The following is an 18,080-nucleotide window of genomic DNA, read 5'->3' as shown; positions in this document are numbered from 1 at the left end:
TACGACTGCAATTAGCCACTAACTCGTCCATCGAGTGTTTCAGTTTCCGTTTCAATTTCGGTTTCCGTTCAGTTTTTGGCTTTTCCTACCAAAAGGGCGTGTGTTTTGTATCCTCGCCTCTCAGCATCTCTCTTTGCGTGTGTGTGTGTGTCGCTTTCTCTCTAGCTTTCGCTCCTTGCTGTTGTTGTTGCCGTTTTTCATTGATGTTGATAGCCTGGTACATCATCAACTTGCTGCTCGGCTGCGCCTCTTTACTTTGTGTGTAATAAAATTGATGATAAAATAAAAATGGATAATGGGTGATTTTCGGTCTTCGTATTCGTCTCCTCGAGAGAATTGCGAGCCAAAGCCATCGCCATCAGGCAGGAGCCAAGAGTTGCCAAGTCAGTTGTTTACCGTCTCTCATTTTTGTGGTAAATCAGCAACACACACACACACAGATACACTCGCACAGAAAACCACACATTTCTCTTTTGTCTCTTCTCTGGACTTACACCACGTTACCACACACACACGCACTTTCTCTTTACTCTCTCTCTCTCTCTCTCTCTCTCTTTGTGTGTCCTTTGTGGGTTACTTGGTGTGTGTGGGTGTAGGGGGTTGCATACTGTGGCTGATAAGAACACTGCACAGTTGTTAATGGCTCTGAAAGCTTGCAACATTTTAATCACGATAATAGCCTCCGATAAGAAGTTAATATCAATCGTTGTACAGGAATGTCAAAGTACAGTGAAACTTGCAAATGTCCTTATATCGAAAACAATAAATATTTATCTAAAAGTAGATTATCATTCGCATTTTTTAATTATGTTATTAATTAATTCATTTATCAATATATTTACACATGCCTTAAGAGCAAAATGTGCTTACCAAACAAGAAGTCAGTAGCTCCAATTTTCTATAAAAATATCTCCACATCATATCTTATCTTTTATACATTATATATGTATAAGATAACCAAATACAGCAATTCTCTACGCTTCAAATCAATTTTTTAACACTGGTTGGAGATAAAAGAAAACGAGTAAACTGTATTTGCCACTGGAGATGGGGCGAGATAAATACGTGGATCTAGACTGAAAATCAGGGGGCTATCATCGGGTGCTCCCGCCCCCGCCCAGAGGAAGCCGAACTGCGAGGAATAGGAGGACATTAAGGGAGCACACGTTCCGTCTTAGCCGAATGCTGGCATAATTTGGCCGTCGTATCGTATTTAGCCGGGTTAATTACCTAACATTGTGTTGATGGCTGATGGCTTAAGCGTTTCATGGGACGCCATAATGTGGCCGGCGTGTCCTGGAGGCGCTTTTTAAAACGCTGCCAATTGTTGTTGCTGCCACTGGCAATTGCACACGCAGATTGGCCGCAATGGTTTCTTGGCCGCATTGAGACTTCCGGCTTGATGCCGTGGAAATGACTGCGATAAGATTAAATATTTAATAGGATTTCCGGCTGCTTCAACTCTTGCTTGTTCCTTGTTTTCTGCTCCTTGCTCTTTGCTCCTTGCTGGCTGCTCTCAGATAATTTCTCTAGCGACAACTGTCTGTCTGCCAGTCATGTCCGTGTCCCTTTCTCCGTTTGTCCCTTTGTACTTTGGAAAACTTTTCCAGCTGCCTTGTCTTTTGTTTTTGTGTTTTCCTATTTTCCTTTTTTCTCCCTTTGGCTTGGCTCCTTTGCGCCCCGACTCCCCCTTGACTATTGGTGATGGCAGCATTTTAGAAATAAATTAAAATTTCATTTAAGTGCTTTTCAGCTGAAAACTTTCTTAATTACAAATGTTTTGTTGTCTGTTGCCCTGTTTCTGTGTTCAGAGAAAAAAAAGTGGAGCCCTCAATGTCTGCCAATCGATGGGCGTTAAGTGTTCCTCTTTTGCCTGGTCGCTTCAAGGTTGATCAGCTGCCCCATCACCAGCTCCTTCCGCAGGGCTAAAATGTGTCAAGGTGCTGGCGGTTAAGCGCCCCAAGATATGCAGCACAAATTCGGCTTAAGAGCCGCACTTCAAATAGATTGCCTGCAAATGGCCGCAGCCAACACAAATACCTCTCATGAAAATACAAAACAAAAATGTTATAGACAAAGTGCAGCTGCGGTGGGGTGACATCGCTTGGTCATGAGCAGGTGCCCCGGAACTCAGTTGGCAGTTGCATGCAAAAATAATCAAGCACAAATGGCACAGCAGCATCCACATACCCACAGCAACAAGCCATGCACTCCAGCCCACACAAAACTCACCGGGGAAATGTGGAATTCAAAAGAAAGATGAACTTTTGGAGCCCTCTTCGCATGCACTTAGATGAGGACGACAGGACCAGCCAGCGTCCACAACAAAGAGCAGCAGGAACAAAAACAACGAGTCGAGTCGAGTAATGACAGCGGCAACAGCAGCAACACAGCCACCGCAGCAACAATGGAGCCAAGTCCTGGCCACGCCCCTCATATGCTGGCTTGTCTGGCTGCCAGTGGCGATTCAGGGATTCATTCATCCATTCATGCGCTCTGGACGACGTCGGCAGCGACGTCGCCGGAAGTGTGGCAGTGGGTGGTGTACACAGCGGGAAATGTGGGCCAACTGGTTGCGAGTGCAAAGGGTTTTCCCCAACCGGAAACAAAATTTATAACTTCCTCGCTTGCGGACAATTTCTGGAGCACAGGAAGGCAAATTTCGTTTAATTCGTAATATTTATGGAAATAAAAAGACAATTGCATTTTACGAGGATATGCGAATTGCAGTGATTAGAGCTCACAATGCAAAAGAAACTTTGGCTGTATTTACCACCAGATAACGTACATTAATGCTAAGAATTAGAAATACTTACAATTTGTTCTATATTTATAAGATTTAGGAACCTGCCATTTTGTAGTATCCATATTAATTAGCAATGACTAGTACTGAACTGAATGTGTGTCAGTTGCGTTTGAATTTCGCCACGTGTAAGACCTGCATCTTTGGCACATCGTTGTTGCCACTGCTGCCTGTGCTTGCTGCCGTTGTTGTTGCTGCTTGCTGCTGATGGGGCACACACTTAAGTGGTCGTTTAGAGCATGCCACGCTGTTGTTGCTTGTTTATGAATAAAAAATAGTTTATTTGCAAAACGTTTAGGCCATGGGGTGCTAAAGGGGTCGTCGGTATGAGAGCGGTCAATTAGGGAGTTTCATCGAGTTAAGCTTCCGCTTCTTCCTAATGGACTGGTGCTCATCCAAGGAGCTCTTCCATAATTGAAAAACTTTTCAATAACGCATACACAAAGCGAGGCATCTGCTAAGCCATAATGTGACATGTACCAAGTGAGGGTCAGAATGTGTGTGTATGTGTGTGTGGGTGTGTTTGTGCTTGTGGCAATTTCAATTGGCAACCTCGGGCTGCAGTAAGCGCACCCGTGAGTGCCATAAGCATGCGTCCAAAGATAATTGTTACGTCATTAAGCGACTGCCTGTAAAAGGCCCAGAACAGCAAACAAAATAAATAAATAAGAGACAATCACACACGCACGCACGAACACACACACAGACACATACGCCCCTAAACACACACATTCGCACAAACATGTAAGTGGCAAGGATGTGTGGCACTGGGTAAGCAGAAATTATCGTTGCCTACTTTTGTGCGCAGTTCACAATTAAATACATTGGCAGCGACATATGCGGCAAAGCGTAAACAACAAGCCTGGCCAAAAACAAAAGCGACGTTTTACTCGGCTCTGCGAGCAAGAAAAGAAAAAAATGAAAATGGGAAAACGGGAAAAATGGGCGGCTCGGCAAGGAGGAAAATGGAAAGAAAATCCTTTCGAACGCCGCGCTCTGCGTGTCTATCCCAGCCACTCTTATGCGTTGTTTGTAGCCGACCAGCGCAGGCGCTCTGTCTCACTCTCTCTCTCTCTCTCGCTGGCCACATTATCCTGGCATATCCTGCTCTTACCACACACATACAACGAGCGCTGGGCAATGTCAATGTAACTTTTATCCAGCTGCCGCTTCAGTGCTTTCCTTTGGCTGCAGCGCCTCTCCGCGCGCTTGTGTGCGTGTGTTTATGCTCTGATTTGAATGCCACTGATAAGGTGGCATTACGCGCTCCTGCGGGTGGGGAGTGGTATGTGGGGGGAGGGGGTTTGGGGGCCCTCGACGGTTGCTTCTTGCATTATAATTCGATCTGCCTTAGTCACAGCGCGCAGCTTGAGAGTGTGCGTGGCGCTACACTGAAAAGAACCCGGTGTACGATTAAAGTAAGTAAATTAAATTAATTTAGAGGTTGAAAGTTTTCAGAGCTATAACTTAATTCAATGTTCTTGTAGCATCTCCAGCCAAAATATATTCAGTTAATAGCAAAACTTTTAGCAACTCAGCTAAGGAAGCATATAATATCTTGATATAGTAATTTTGTAATTTCTCGTAATTTTTTTCAATGCTTTTTGACTAACTTTCGTTAAGTGTGTGGTAAATCGAATTAAACAAGAGGTCAAAACTGAAAGAGACTTTAAAAAATCAACGGATTTAAAAAACTTTATCTTTTTTAATGTTTGCAAAGCTTAAATGTTGTTTACTGAAAAGTATTCAAAGTTTATTCTTTTTAAATAAATAATGTTATATTGGTTGGTATGTTATCTTAAATAATTTCCTCTTCCAAAATGACTGATGCTTTTAAAGGCATTCATAACATGCTTGCAATTATAATTTGTTTAATAATAATTTATCTTAATAATTTGTTGTAAATAAAGAGTGTACTTTTTCTTGCTGTGTGTGAATAGTTGCAGATTGTGAGGCTGCTTTAGGGCGTGCAAGTTTACAATTGACTTTTAACGATACGAGCCTCACATACACTAACTCACAGACACACACACATACACACGTGTGTGCTACGGCAGGACGAACTTGTGTGTGAATTTATGTGTTATCATTTATTGTGTCTTTTGTGTGAAAACGTGCGCTTGGCACAAATAGACAGACGGACAGACGCAGATATAGCCAGCCACGCCCCGAAAGAACCGCACCGCCCTCTGCCATCGCCATTTTGTGATAATATGCTGCGCCTTTTGTTTTCACAGCAATAAAAATTGGTTGTAATTTAGTTTTCCCTCTTTTTTAGGCATGTGTGTGTGCTGGATGTTGTATCTGTATCTCTGTATCTGTATCTGTTTGTGTGCTCTGTTGTGATTGATACGAAGCCTGTGGGAGAGCTTTGTTTGCTTTTCCCTTACCATCCTAGCATATCCTTGGGCTCCTCTCTTTCTCTCTTGCCTGCCAATTAACTTTCGTTGATGCGTGTTTCATTTTAATGCCATTTGCGGCTCAACTATTTGTATGGCATACTTTGCGGCCAGTCGCAATTTACATAGTCATAGGCCAATTATGGCCATCTATGCACACACACACACACAATCAAACACTCGTACGTGAGTGGCATAATTGCTTTGTTTCTAGCATTTCGAAGCTAATGTTTTATGGATTAATGCATGTGGCATACGGCGAAATGCAGCGCAAAAGTCGCGCTTGAAAGTCCAAATTGCAAATACATTATTGATGATGTAAACAGCAGCTGCCGCTGGGACATAAATTATTTCAAAACTCGCAAATTAACTTTATATTTATATTATGAAAATATAGCGAGTTATTTGGAATTTAATGTTAATGGGGTGAAATTTATACGTAATATAAATGCAAATTGCAAATAGACAAATAGTTTGTCATAGAAAGCCACTTAAATATTTGATAAATCAAATTTGCTTTACATTTAAATAAGTACGTAAAAGCCATAAACAATATTATATTATAGAAAATTTAAAAAGACAAAAGATTAATGAGAAGACTTGAATAATCTTTTAAATTAATTTTCTAAAATACCATCAAACTTTATTTAAAACCTGTGTAAGCTTTTTCCTAGTTAAGTACCAAAAAATATAAAATGTTAAGAAAACTAGCTTCTATAACACATCGTATTCATTGAAATAATGGTGTTGCTGAATAAAAGAACATTCCTTGCTTTTTGATGCTTTTGAATTATAGCTTGTAACCATTGCAGCTTGCAATTAGTTTTACAAAACGCACTTGCTAACCTCTTTCCCATTTGAATGCTTCCATTGCAGCGCAGAGCAAGGATCTCGTCTTAGTCGCCAAGCTGAAGCAATTAACTGAAAATGTAGCAGGGAAAAGAACATGGCCCAACTGGAACAGCAAATGCCTTGCGATGCAACTAGCATAAACGTGAGTATCCAAGAATTCCAGCGAATTCGAAATGGAAATGGTTGGGGGAGTGAAATAGTGGAAATAGAAATGAAAATGAAAATGAAAATGGGGTCTGGGTGTCGCGGCTAATTGCTATGGGTGTAAGGATCTTGCAGGAGGCTTTTGTAAGGGCCGGAGCATTTCATTTGCTTTCAATTTGGCCGCCAACTAATTGCTTGGCACTAATTTGGCGTCTCGCGTTTCATTTGCAGTCCGTCTGTCTGTCCTTTGGTTCCGACCATTATTAAAGTTCCTCCTTGGCAGCGGCCCCATTGTGTCCGTGTCCCCATCCGCATCCTTCGTTCGTTCGTTTGCTCGTCCTTCCTGCAGCTCTAATCAACTGATATGAAATGCAGCTCAGGCCTGCCAAATCGCCGGCGGTCCTGGGCCCAAAAACTTATTGAATCGGCAGCAAATAGATTCTTGGCACAAAAGAGACGACCGACCATGTTTGTCTGGCCCAAAAATGGTAATTTGATGGCGATTGGCAACTGGTAAGAAAGTAGATTGATTTATAGCATATAACCCGCTGGATTATCCGATTGTTTGAGCAGCAATGCTACTACCTCACTAGTTCACGCCCAATCAGCGCACTGATTAAAGTTGGTTTAGGTCCTTCAAATTCCAGGACTAGCGTTCCAAAGCACGTCATCTGGCGTCTCCTTAAATTGTTAAGCTGAAATTTGATTTGATTTTTAATATCGTCGTCGTGGCAGGTCCGCAATTCTGCTCTATCCATGTGCACGCCCTGGCTAAATCAGTTTTACAACTTTTATGTGAATCCTTCACCTGCTTTATTGTTGTCGTCGGTTGTCGTCGCCTCCGAGGAGTATAAAAAGCCGTGTAACATTACCGGGGACAACGGCAAAATGGCAATGACAGCACAGCAGCAGCAACAACGTCAATAGTTAAACTCGAACGGGCTCCGAAGTACAAGATTGTTAGCATAGCGCGCAGGACACAGCAGGAGCCAGGACAACGCTGAGCACAGGGGCACAGAGGCAAACACAAATGCACAGCATTCTTTGCAGCTGCACTGCGGGAAAATATATGGAACTTATTCTGAAAACCTATCTCGATAGATAGTGAAATTAGAATATGCAGGAGAATGCCAACTAGAATCAGGGGTCTCTTCAAAGGACTTTCTTTAAAATATTAAATTATATTTGGTTTCACACGAAGATTTCTACTTCCTTTACAAATATTAAACGAAATCCAGACTTGGAAAGTCGAAGTTAGTCAGTTAATATCCTTGCTAATAAACTTTCTCGCAGAGTTCAGTATAAAGGAGATCGTCCTTGCAAGAGTATTAAAGGTCCAGGTTAATTCAATTTAATATTACATATGAAATTGTAATAGCTAATATCATTTGAGAACTTTTATGGCAAAAAGTTTTAAAAGGATGCCAAACCTTTCCTTAAGACTAGGATAAAATTGTTACCTCTTTCAATTGTCCATTCTAGGATTTGACTGTATAATCTCTTTTCTCAGTGTAGATTCTGGGAAATGGGGACGAGTGGCGTTACCCGCTGGGCACCGTGTTAGCCAGAGGAATGAGGATGGCAAATGCGATGGCCTCGACTCCTGTGGCTCCTTTCAGATCCTTTTAGGTGACTGTGGCTATGGCTAAGCTGCTGCCGCTGCTGCTGCTGCTTTTGCTGCTGCATCTGAAATGCTGGGAAATGATGCATTTAATCGAAGCGGTGGATGGCGGAGGGGGGCACGAAGCTGTAACAAACGAGGGGCGGCAATGGGCGTGGTCGCTACCATCAGCGGGCGGAAGTCGACACAAAAGCAATGGCCGTCCTGCAGGCGTTGGCTTGTCTTAAGCGGGTAACGAGTCGGTGGGCGTGGCATTGTGGCAGTGTCACCTGCTTTGCATGTGAAACACGCCCCCAACGTGCCATGGATACCTGAATATGCGGCAACCGTGCAGTTTGAAACACTGGCAGCAATTTGGGTGCAATACGTATGTTGGCTAGTGAAACTAGATAAAAGTTATACTGCATATTCTAAAAAACGATAAGTAGTTTTTTGCTATAAAACTGAAATGAATGAAGATCTATTTTTGGTTTAGTTTGAGCAGTTTACCAAGCAATCTTAATGTATCCCTAGAGAGACACGATTTTTTGCCTATTATAATTTACTTAAATAATGCTTTGCACTACATATGATCGCATTATAATTAAAAAATATGCAATTCAGACTTTTTATCCTTGATCCATAGCTTAATCCTTAATCCAGCTGACATACTTATTTCCACCTATCGAAGGTGCAGGCCTTTTTCTCCTAGTGCTCTGGGATTCCCTTTCATATCGCATGGCACGTAAATTCGTAATAAATTTGAAATTATGTGCACATTTCGTGCCACAGGCTGAAGGCCAAGCAATTTGCAACTTGCACTTTGATAATTTATGTTGCATCCGCCGTGGCAACGGTGGCCATAAGCATATATCACATCTGCCAGCCAGACCCTGGATGCGAGTATCTCCTGTTCAGCCTCCTCGAAGCTGGCCTGGCAGCGATCCCAGGATGGCGCTGTCAACCCACCAGCAGAGTGAATTTTTTCAATTTTCACGAATGCACAGCACAAAGGACATGGTGTCAGGCGAGTGGATTGATTATGCCGACTGCCAAGGACGCAAACACTCACACACACTCATGCCCATCTTGTGGGGCTTCAGTTTCGCTCTCAATTGGACGTATCCTGTCACACGCTCTGTCAGCTGGCCAAGGACGAAAAGAGAGGGTGGACATGGACGGTTGGCAGGGGGATGCGAGTATCGAATCATCGACGGCTTTTTGTCCAATCGCCCGCACAAATTGACGGTCAGTGCGAGTGACGCCGTCTAATAACACTCATTACGGATCCATTCATCATTCCCATCAATCCCAATCCGTAACTGAATCCGCAGTGCATGTGCAACTGACAGCTGCAATCGATATGCGATTCGCTTTTGATTCGAAATTTGATTTGCTGATTGCCGTCACTCCACGGGCTTTGTATTCATTGTACATTGTATTTGTTTCATTACGCTGACAACCGGCAAATGCAGAAAATATCCTATATTCCACACCTGACCGATGGCGGTAATTTCGAATTGGCTTCCATTAGCCCGCAGGGAGCATTACACTCAAAAAAAACAAATGGAATTGCTTGTTGCGCCTAAAAATAATATAAATAAATAGGTTGATAGTTGTTGACATGAACATGTCACTTACTATTATTGTTGAATATCTCAATGCAAAGCTAGAAACATGATTTTAAAAAACAAATATTTTTTTAAATGTAACATCGAAATGGATTTCCGCCAGCCAATCAATTAGTTTAACATTTTGCTCCATGTCAGCTAGTTTGCACATGCAAAGTTCGTTCAAAACTATATACCTCAAATTGAATGCGATTTGTTAAATGTTTTGGGCTCCGTAGAAAGTTGTTTCAATTTGCTGACTGGGCATTGGTTTCATTAGTCCAACTGTGGGTAATTTCATTGCAGTGCCAGCGAATCGAATCGAGTTCGGATCGGCAGGATGCACTGCAGCATATGCATATTTTAAGTGCAGTCAACTCCATCATGATTTTTTCACTAGCAGGACGAATCGAAATGCCCACGTCCTTTCCTCTGCCACTTCCGTTGGTCGATTGATTTTTTGGCATCGCAAAGGATTTGTTATTCAGTTTGTACTCCTCATTTTTTATACAAGATGCAAAGGATCATTTGTATATCTGTAAAAGGGTGGCATAGAAAAAACGCATGTATTTAATAGGTACTAGAAGAACTTAAAAACTATAATGTAAACTATATATCTAACCATTTTGAACATATTCCTCACTTAAAAATAAAAGTAAATGCGCATTGTTAGGAAGTCAAATTTAAAATAACAATATATTCATGTATAAATTTATGATAAATATCATAAAAAAATGATTTATGTCGCTTTTGCGAAGCGCAAAAAATATTTTTAATGTACACAAATATTTAACAATACTTGGAATTTGGTGCTCCAAAGTCAGTGTATTCGATTTTGTGTACTGTTTGTTTGCCCGGCGCCAACAGCGGCAATCGTAAACAATTTGATTTTAACGCACACAGCGGTGCTGATGAATGGGGCGGATGCGGCGAGGGGGGCGTGGCAGGCTGGTAGGCTGGCTAACTGGCAGTGCAGGAATTCTAATCGGATTTCGTTGCAGCTGCGGCCTGAGCTGCCAGGGAAACAAAAGCTCTTGCCAGGAAATTGATATCGAAAGCAATTTGGCACCGCTGCCCTCTGCGGATGAGAGATACGGGGATTCCAACTAGGCCAGGCGCTGGATTACGGACCATGGACTGCGGACCATGGCATTGGCTTTTTTTTGGATTTGTTTTTCGGGGGCGGAGTAATTCAATTTCAGCTCGCTTCGGCTGCGGCCCACGGTGCGTATGCGCAACTGCAGGCGTGGCATAATCTTTGGCACTTCAATTTGATCGGCGGGCATTTGTAAGGCCTTCGACATCGGCAGCTAGCAGAGTCCTGCTGCTCCTCGTCGAGCATAGAGTGCAGAGCATGGCCACATAGTGCCTGACGTTGATGAATATTGCTACAGCGATAAATTCAATTACAAGTGCCGAGTGGGGCCAAGTCGAGGGCTATAACTCAACTGACAGCGGCAGAACTCTTTGCCGCCTCCGCCACTGCCACTTTATCCACTTGACTTGGCTCTTAAAGTGCTGCCGCAAACTGAGAGACACGGACACGCACAAAAATGGCACAAAAAAACGCAAAAAAAGGGGAAACAACGCCGAGGAAAACAGTTTAAAGTAAACAACGGAAAAAATGGGGGCTAAACAACATAAAATAAATGTAATAAATTTTAAACATAGAGATGATAAATTGCTCTGGGACTCGACTTAAGGCGCTGCTGCCAATGGCGAAATGCCTTTGCGCGATTCTCAGCGCTTTTCCAACATTCTTACACAATTTGTTTGCGGCTTCGCCTGTCGTGCCACGCCCCCTCCAAGGCCCCAAACGCCCCAACGCCCCTCCTCGACACGTGTGTTTGGCATTTTTATCTATTTGGCAGCTGCTTTAGCTTGTCGTTGTTTAATATAGTTTGCTGCGAAATTGATTTGCTGCAAAGTTTGCCGCTCCTTGCCAGTTTATCCCTTCCCGTTTTTTCCTTTTTTGGTTTGCTGTATTTGTACTTTAGAATCTTTTTGACACGCCCACCGCTGGTGGAAAGTTTTTCAACTTCCAGGCGAAGTCGCATTAATGCTGCAGTTGCAAATGTTTTGCGCGTAACTTTTACTTAAGCGCTGCCAGCTGTTTGGCAATGCAAAGTTGGCCTTAAGTCCTGCCAACTGCCAACTGCCTGCCTTGTACTGAGTTCTCCACCGCTCTTCTCTTTGCAGAAACTCAGACGACTCCGTGATTAGGACGTGTTGTACCCAAACGCTCTAAATGCAGACGATATGGTGAGTTATTTGGATAATTGATATACTTAAGCCTCCCTATTGGAAAGCATTTAAGTGCAATTTAAGTTTTTTGTTTCCGTAAATCAAATTTAATCAAGTGCACGATTTTTGATTGGCCAGCTAAGCAGCTCAACAAGTTAAGCCCTTTGGCTGATGAATTGCAAATACATCTTTCTATCTGCATACAGCACTTACACTCACCCACGCAGACAGACGGTTGCATAAATCATGCATTACGCATACGCCGCATATGCCCAGAACTATTAACAAGCGCATTGCGTATTCATGAAAGCATTTTGATGTGCTGAAGTGCACGTTGTGGCAGCAAGAGGATGACAGGAATAGCAGCAGAAGTTTATATATATATAGGGCGACGAGCTAAGTTTTCTAATTAAAAACTACAAATAATTGTGACTCGTAATGAGCACACCACACACACATGCTGCACTTAAATGCAGTTGTGTGGCGCCCGCGAAAGCCGAATTTAAATTGCAATTTGTCACTGCGGTTGCAGCTTGCTGGTTGTCATGTATGCAACATGCGGCTGCAAGGCTCTGTGTGCTGGCTAATTTCCATTCCGTGATCATCATGAAGTTCCTTTTTGCAGCCCGCATCTAGCAACTAAAGGCAAAGGCACGCCTGCATTTCGTTTTTCCCATAGAGATACATATGTAGATGCATGCAAGAAACGCGTGACCGCCTTTGTGTGATATTTGCCACACACAGGCGACTTTAAAGCTTTAAATCAAACAGAATGTTAATCAACCAAGTGAATGCATATTGTTGCATCTCCCCTACACATCATACGCATACACTGGCAGCATGAGGACATCTGAAATGTAAATGCCCCATTGCGGTGCACATATACATAAACGCATCTCCATCTGCATCTCTATCTGAGAATTTTGAGCAAAGCTGCAGATACACAGGATGGCTAAATTTATGCCACCAACTCGCGGCGTTGAAGTGTAGAATGCTGGCGTTGCTGCTTTTTTGCTTTTCTGCTGCTTTTCATGATGCGCTGATGACGACGATGATGCGCTGCTGCTTCTCCTGCTGCGGATGGCAACTTTTTGTGCTGCATCGAGCGCTATTTGTTTCAGCCACCATCCATTTGCTGGGCTTTCAGGGCTCTTGGCGAGGGTTTAATAACTATTTTGGAGTGTTTGCCACGCTTAGTGGATTGCACTGTGGTGGCGGGCGAAGGCTTTAAATATATATGCATATAATCTGGTGCAGCTGAGGCAAGTTTGCAAGCCTCGCAAAGCAGAGTTGTGCAACAAACTATATAAATAGGAGGGGACATTTTCAAGTTTAAGGCGCTTTGCTTCAGTTAAATCTTAATACCATATTGTTTTTGAATTTAATAAGTTTAGTTTTGAAGGTGGTTCCTGAAAAAACTATCTTCATAGTCTGTTTGAAGTCAGTAGCACTTCTATTTGCTGCGTTTTCTCCACTTTATTATTTTTTTTTTTGCTTTTTGAAGTGGTTCCTGCGCTTTAGTCTCTTTTAATTGGCTCTGGCTGGCTTTTAATTTTGCCGGCTTTATTATTTTCGCGTTCGCTGCCTTTGAACGAAGAGCAGCACTCATTAAACCGCTGGCCAAGTGCACAATTAGCCAGGGCAACAGATACGGGTCAAAAGGTATAGTCGCAGTACCATGGCCCTGCGTTGATGCCAAACAAACTGACTAATTGCGAAAGAAACAGAAACAGGTCAGCCGCAGGTGTTGATTGGTGTGAGTGTGCTTGTGTGTGTTTAAAACATTTGAATAAACATTAGCGGCAACAAATTTCAATTTTTTTGCACCGTTACTGCGTCCACAGTGGCTATTACTTTTGACTGCAATTAGCATTTTACAGTGCGGCCGAGTGCAGCGAATAATTTCCAATTATGCGGCATGCCACATGTGCCTGCACTCGCAGCGTTGACAGTTCGGCAAGTCGCAGTCCGTAGTCCGCTGCCGAGTCATCCTGGCCATCCTGCCCCCTGCCTTAATTATTCAGCAGGATACACACATGAGCTCACATCCTTGCTGCCAGCTGCCCGGAATTAATGGATACAGCTGGAACGTAACAGAAAACACCACTCAGCCACACAATCCTGCCCCGCCCTCAACGCCCGCTCGCCCTCATTCGGAAAAACTCCAACACTCCGCAGTGAACATTCACCTAGTTACGCATACGCCCTGATGACATTAGTGCAGCATTGCAGACAATTTTCGTTAGCAAAATGGGAAAGCCACCGACCAGCGGAGGTCCGGTGGCCAACATTGGCCAAAAGACGCACCCAAACATTGAGAAAAAAAAGGAAATTGCTTATAGTTCTTGGAAGATGTTTTAAAAAGTGCCTTTTGCATTTCTGACTTTTTAATACAAAATATTATTTTAAAGGAATTACTCAACACTACTTATTTTATTATCTAGAATTTATTGCATATTAAACTTAAAAATTAAAAGGTTTAAGAACACTGCATTAATGTTTTCAGAACAAACCAACTTTTTAGCTATTTAAAAGTTCGAGAAAAACAATGAAGCAGTAATTTAAAGTGGAAAACGCGAATATTACCCATGTTTTGAAAGTTTTCATATATATATCTGTAATTTTAAATGACCTATCATCTAGTTATTTTTCTCAGTGCACAAGCTCGCCATCACCCATTCAGCAATAGATGTGTGTGCGTGCATCGCAGTTTCACGTTGATTACGAGCACTTTATGGCTCCGTGCTACGTGTGGGCGTTGCTGTTAGATGGTTGGTTGTTGGATCTGGCCGAGTAGTACGACCATAGACATGATGTCTATGCGTTCATTGTTGCAATTTTTACTTTATTATCAACGTCTGTAATCACTAAAACAACAGGAGCAGCCACCATCCAGCCACAACAAGGATAAAAGCAGTCGGTGGGGCTGAGGGTTGGCAAACTTGTTTCGGCGTCTGTTATTGCGGCCAAAAACATTTCGAGTGGCGGAAATTTGATAAATGCCTGGTCTGACCCAATGGGCGTGGCATCTGCCAAGGGCTTATCTACAGTGTACTTGTAGGTTATTTATGATTATTTCGCATATTTTTATGGCTTGCAAATGAGGGATGTGTATGCGACACAGTGGCGTAGTTAGGTGGGGATTTGCGGAAAAAGACGCCATGGAAGTAACACTCTAATTCGTTCAAAGCGTACAATATATTAGGAAAGGCTAACTTTAGTCGATTTCTTATCATTTCCTTGTTATGAGAGTCATTGCTTCTGTATGTACATATGTCTGTGTAAGCTTTTCCCTTTAACAGTTCGATAGCAGCAAAAGCTCATCGCTTACAGTTACATGAATATTACGTATACGTAGAAGCGAACACCAATTGACAGTTACACAGCTAAAAGCTTTTACGATGTAAGCTTGCAAACCTTTACAGTTTTTACCCAAGGATGTAGAGCAAAAGCTCGGTGCTATAAACTTACACATTATATACAGATCTCGTACCATAAAAGTACTATACATATTATTAAAGCAAATAAACAAATATTTTGATAAAGATAAAAGTAAAGTACACGTTAAATTTCGTCAACTTGAGCTTAGGTCCGTAGTTAAAAAACCATACCAAAACATAGTTATTTAACTTTTCTTAACACAAATTAATACACAAGTTTTTAATAAAGATTAAATTAAATTACATGTTAAATTTTTGTCGGCTTGAGCTCACTTCCTTTGTAAATAAAAACACACAATACTCTAGAAAACGTTGGAAAAACAAACATTAACCCTCAGTCAAAACCCAGTTAAAAAAGAGAGTCGGGGATTTGGCTGATTGTAAAAAACAGCAAAAGGATTGCCCGCCAGCGTTAACCGAATGGGCGTGCCAGTGGAAATTGATTAAAAAAAACAAGAACCCAAATGCTTTGTGATGCTGTCCGCATCCCTTTCGGCTTGTAATCCTTGCAACAGCGTTGTTGGGATCGATAATCAAAGCAATGGGTTTATCAAAACTTAATGGCGGTCAGTTCGAATTGTCAATTTAAAGTGCACACTATGCTTATTGGTTTTTAACATCGGTTTAATGGCTTTGTTGCCGTTTTATATCTCATTTCAGGGCACAACATGGCCTCAGCACAGATACGACATTTCTATAACACACCAACAACAATTTCTTCAACAACAACACGACAACCTTTACAACAACAGCAGCACACGAACAACTGCAACTGCATCAATCGGAAGCAATTTCAAAACGATACGTTTCTGTGCCACACACAAACACAAAGCGAATCAGAGGCAGCAGCAGCAGCAACAGCAACATTATGCCAGTCAACACTTGCGGCAGCAGCAACATCAGCAACAGGAGCAACTGCAACTGCAGCAGCAACAGATGATGTACCAGCCAGCGAATGTCCGCAGTCCTGGACCACAGATGAGAACTCAGCCAGCGATAGAGACACCCAGCACAGGATGCGCAATCCTTTGGACGACATTGCTGCAGGCTGCGATGTTGCTGTTCTTCCTGTCGTGCAGCAACAGCAGGACCTGGCTGATCCTGCTGCCCCTTTGGTCGCTTCTACAGGGATTTCGGAGCAGGATCGCCTCGCCACGAGCACTTGCCTATCACGCCTATCTTCCAAAGTCAGTCAGGACTCTACGAAACAACAACGAAAGCTCTTTCAACACGGCGAAGCCACAAAGGACTATGCTGCTGCGACTTCAACGACTCCGGCAGTCGGCATCCTTACGGATATGCAAAAGTTTGCACGCTCTATATTTCCGCTGGTTATCATCTTCAATCTGCTGCCTTTATTCTATGCAGGTGAGTACTTTTTATATCCCTTTATCATAGAGTAAAAGGGTATACTAAAAGTATGTAACAGGTACATACCCGGGTATCTGATAGTCGTTCTCTATTGTTCATTGTTGAAAATGTGGGTTACGTATTTTCCTATTAACAGCTGAAGAAGTTTTTCGTCTTCGTGAATTTATTTGCATTCGGACTTATAGTATCTAAATGTAGCCACAGCTAACTTTAATGGTTTAGCATGTAACGTTTCCCTTTAAACTTCTGTGAAAGTTGCTGCCCTCCATAGTCCTGCTAAAATGTGTAACTCTCAACCAACACATGTAAAACAATTTCCCTACGTCCTAATTGGCAAGTCTCGAGTGTCCACTGGCTCGCTTTTAGCCTGCCAGTTTTAAAGACCCCACTAAGTGCTCACTGTAGTCGGCTGGGCTGGTAAATAAATAATTGAAACTGTCGAAGAACATTTGCAAATCTGGCCAAACAACAACTGAGCTCATTATTTATGTACGCAAATATGTATCGACTGCCAAAGGCAATGGAAAAAAATTTAATGACCGGCAAAAGTGAGCGTCCCCGGCAGGAAGGAAGCAATCCGCTCCGGCACCCCAGTCCCTGCCCCTTTCGGATCCGAGTTTCCTCTTGTCTCCATTTTCGTTTTTTCAAACTCTTTGTGTGACAGTTTTGAATATATTTTTTTCTACATTTGAGGCTGGTCATTTTTCAGAGCACGCACAAAGGAAATTTATAACAAAGTTGGGGTCAAACGAGGCTGAGGCCGAGAAGACAATGCGCTAGGCGGTCTTAATTGCTTCCCGGCCGCAAAAACAATAACAGCATATTCTGGAAGAACCTTTTTCGAAGCCTTTGTCGCTGCCTTTTGCAAACTTATTAATTAAACGCGCTCATAATTATTTAAGACAAGCTGCCGCCGGAGCAAATTCAATCTGTGATCATTGCCCCCGATAACCAGAGCTGCAGTAATCAGAGTTAAAGGAGCAGAGTCCCCTGCTCAGCTGCCTAATGTGGCAGAAGCGAAGGCAAACAAAAGCGGTGCCATTTCAAAAGAAATCAATGACAATTCGTTAAAGGTCCCCCCCGGGGTAACCGCTCTCCAATTTTGCAACCCATCCCACAGGACACTTCCCAGGACATCATCGACATTCGAGCAGCGATTAAAGACAATTGAAGCCGCAGATGCAGAGGCTTTCTTATCAGTTGGCAGAGCTCTCTGGCTTTTCCACTCTCGCTCTCTCTTGTGGAAAAGCTCGCGCCTGCGCTGCCTGGAAATATGTGTTATCATTTGCCAAGAGACTGGCGCTTATCAGTTGGCCAGTGAATGTTTGCTGGGTTATACCGCCTTTGTTTGGCCCAAATAAATCGCTGACTTGGCATGCCGGGCGGAGCAGGGAAAGTCAAAGACGCCAGTGCCCCAGGCACAGGTCAAAGTATCTGCGATTCGATGCCTCGGACTTAGAGCAAGAAAAAAAAAGAACACACTGCCATTTATCTTGGGCGACGTTTTTGCCCTAATGAGATTTGCGCCAAATTAAATGAAATCGAAAATTAGGCGCGCCAAGCTCGTTGGCAATTTAAATTGAAGGCGGCAATTATCCGCACAAACGGCCAAGGAGC

At 42.8% G+C, this 18,080-nt stretch overlaps 1 protein-coding gene across 8 annotated transcripts in view; it reads left to right on the top strand.

Annotated features, from left to right (window-relative positions):
- Window positions 1-18,080, top strand: part of LOC6620703 (cubilin) — a 54,817-nt gene that overhangs the window by 347 nt on the left and 36,390 nt on the right. For all 8 annotated transcript variants that reach the window (XR_004362193.1, XR_004362194.1, XR_004362195.1 and 5 more), the window contains 3 exons: window positions 6,079-6,196; window positions 11,608-11,670; window positions 15,753-16,460. Coding sequence is in view for 5 of the 8 variants with exons in the window: in XM_032722937.1 (XP_032578828.1) it covers window positions 15,761-16,460 (700 nt within the window). In the remaining 3 variants the exon portion in view is untranslated. The remainder of the gene's footprint in view (window positions 1-6,078; window positions 6,197-11,607; window positions 11,671-15,752; window positions 16,461-18,080) is intronic.

The sequence above is a fragment of the Drosophila sechellia genome, chromosome 3R (assembly GCF_004382195.2).
Source record: "Drosophila sechellia strain sech25 chromosome 3R, ASM438219v1, whole genome shotgun sequence".
In the NCBI taxonomy this organism is placed as follows: Eukaryota; Metazoa; Arthropoda; class Insecta; order Diptera; family Drosophilidae; genus Drosophila; species Drosophila sechellia.
Note: the sequence above shows the minus strand (reverse complement) of the source record. Positions and strands in the feature narration are given on the sequence as shown.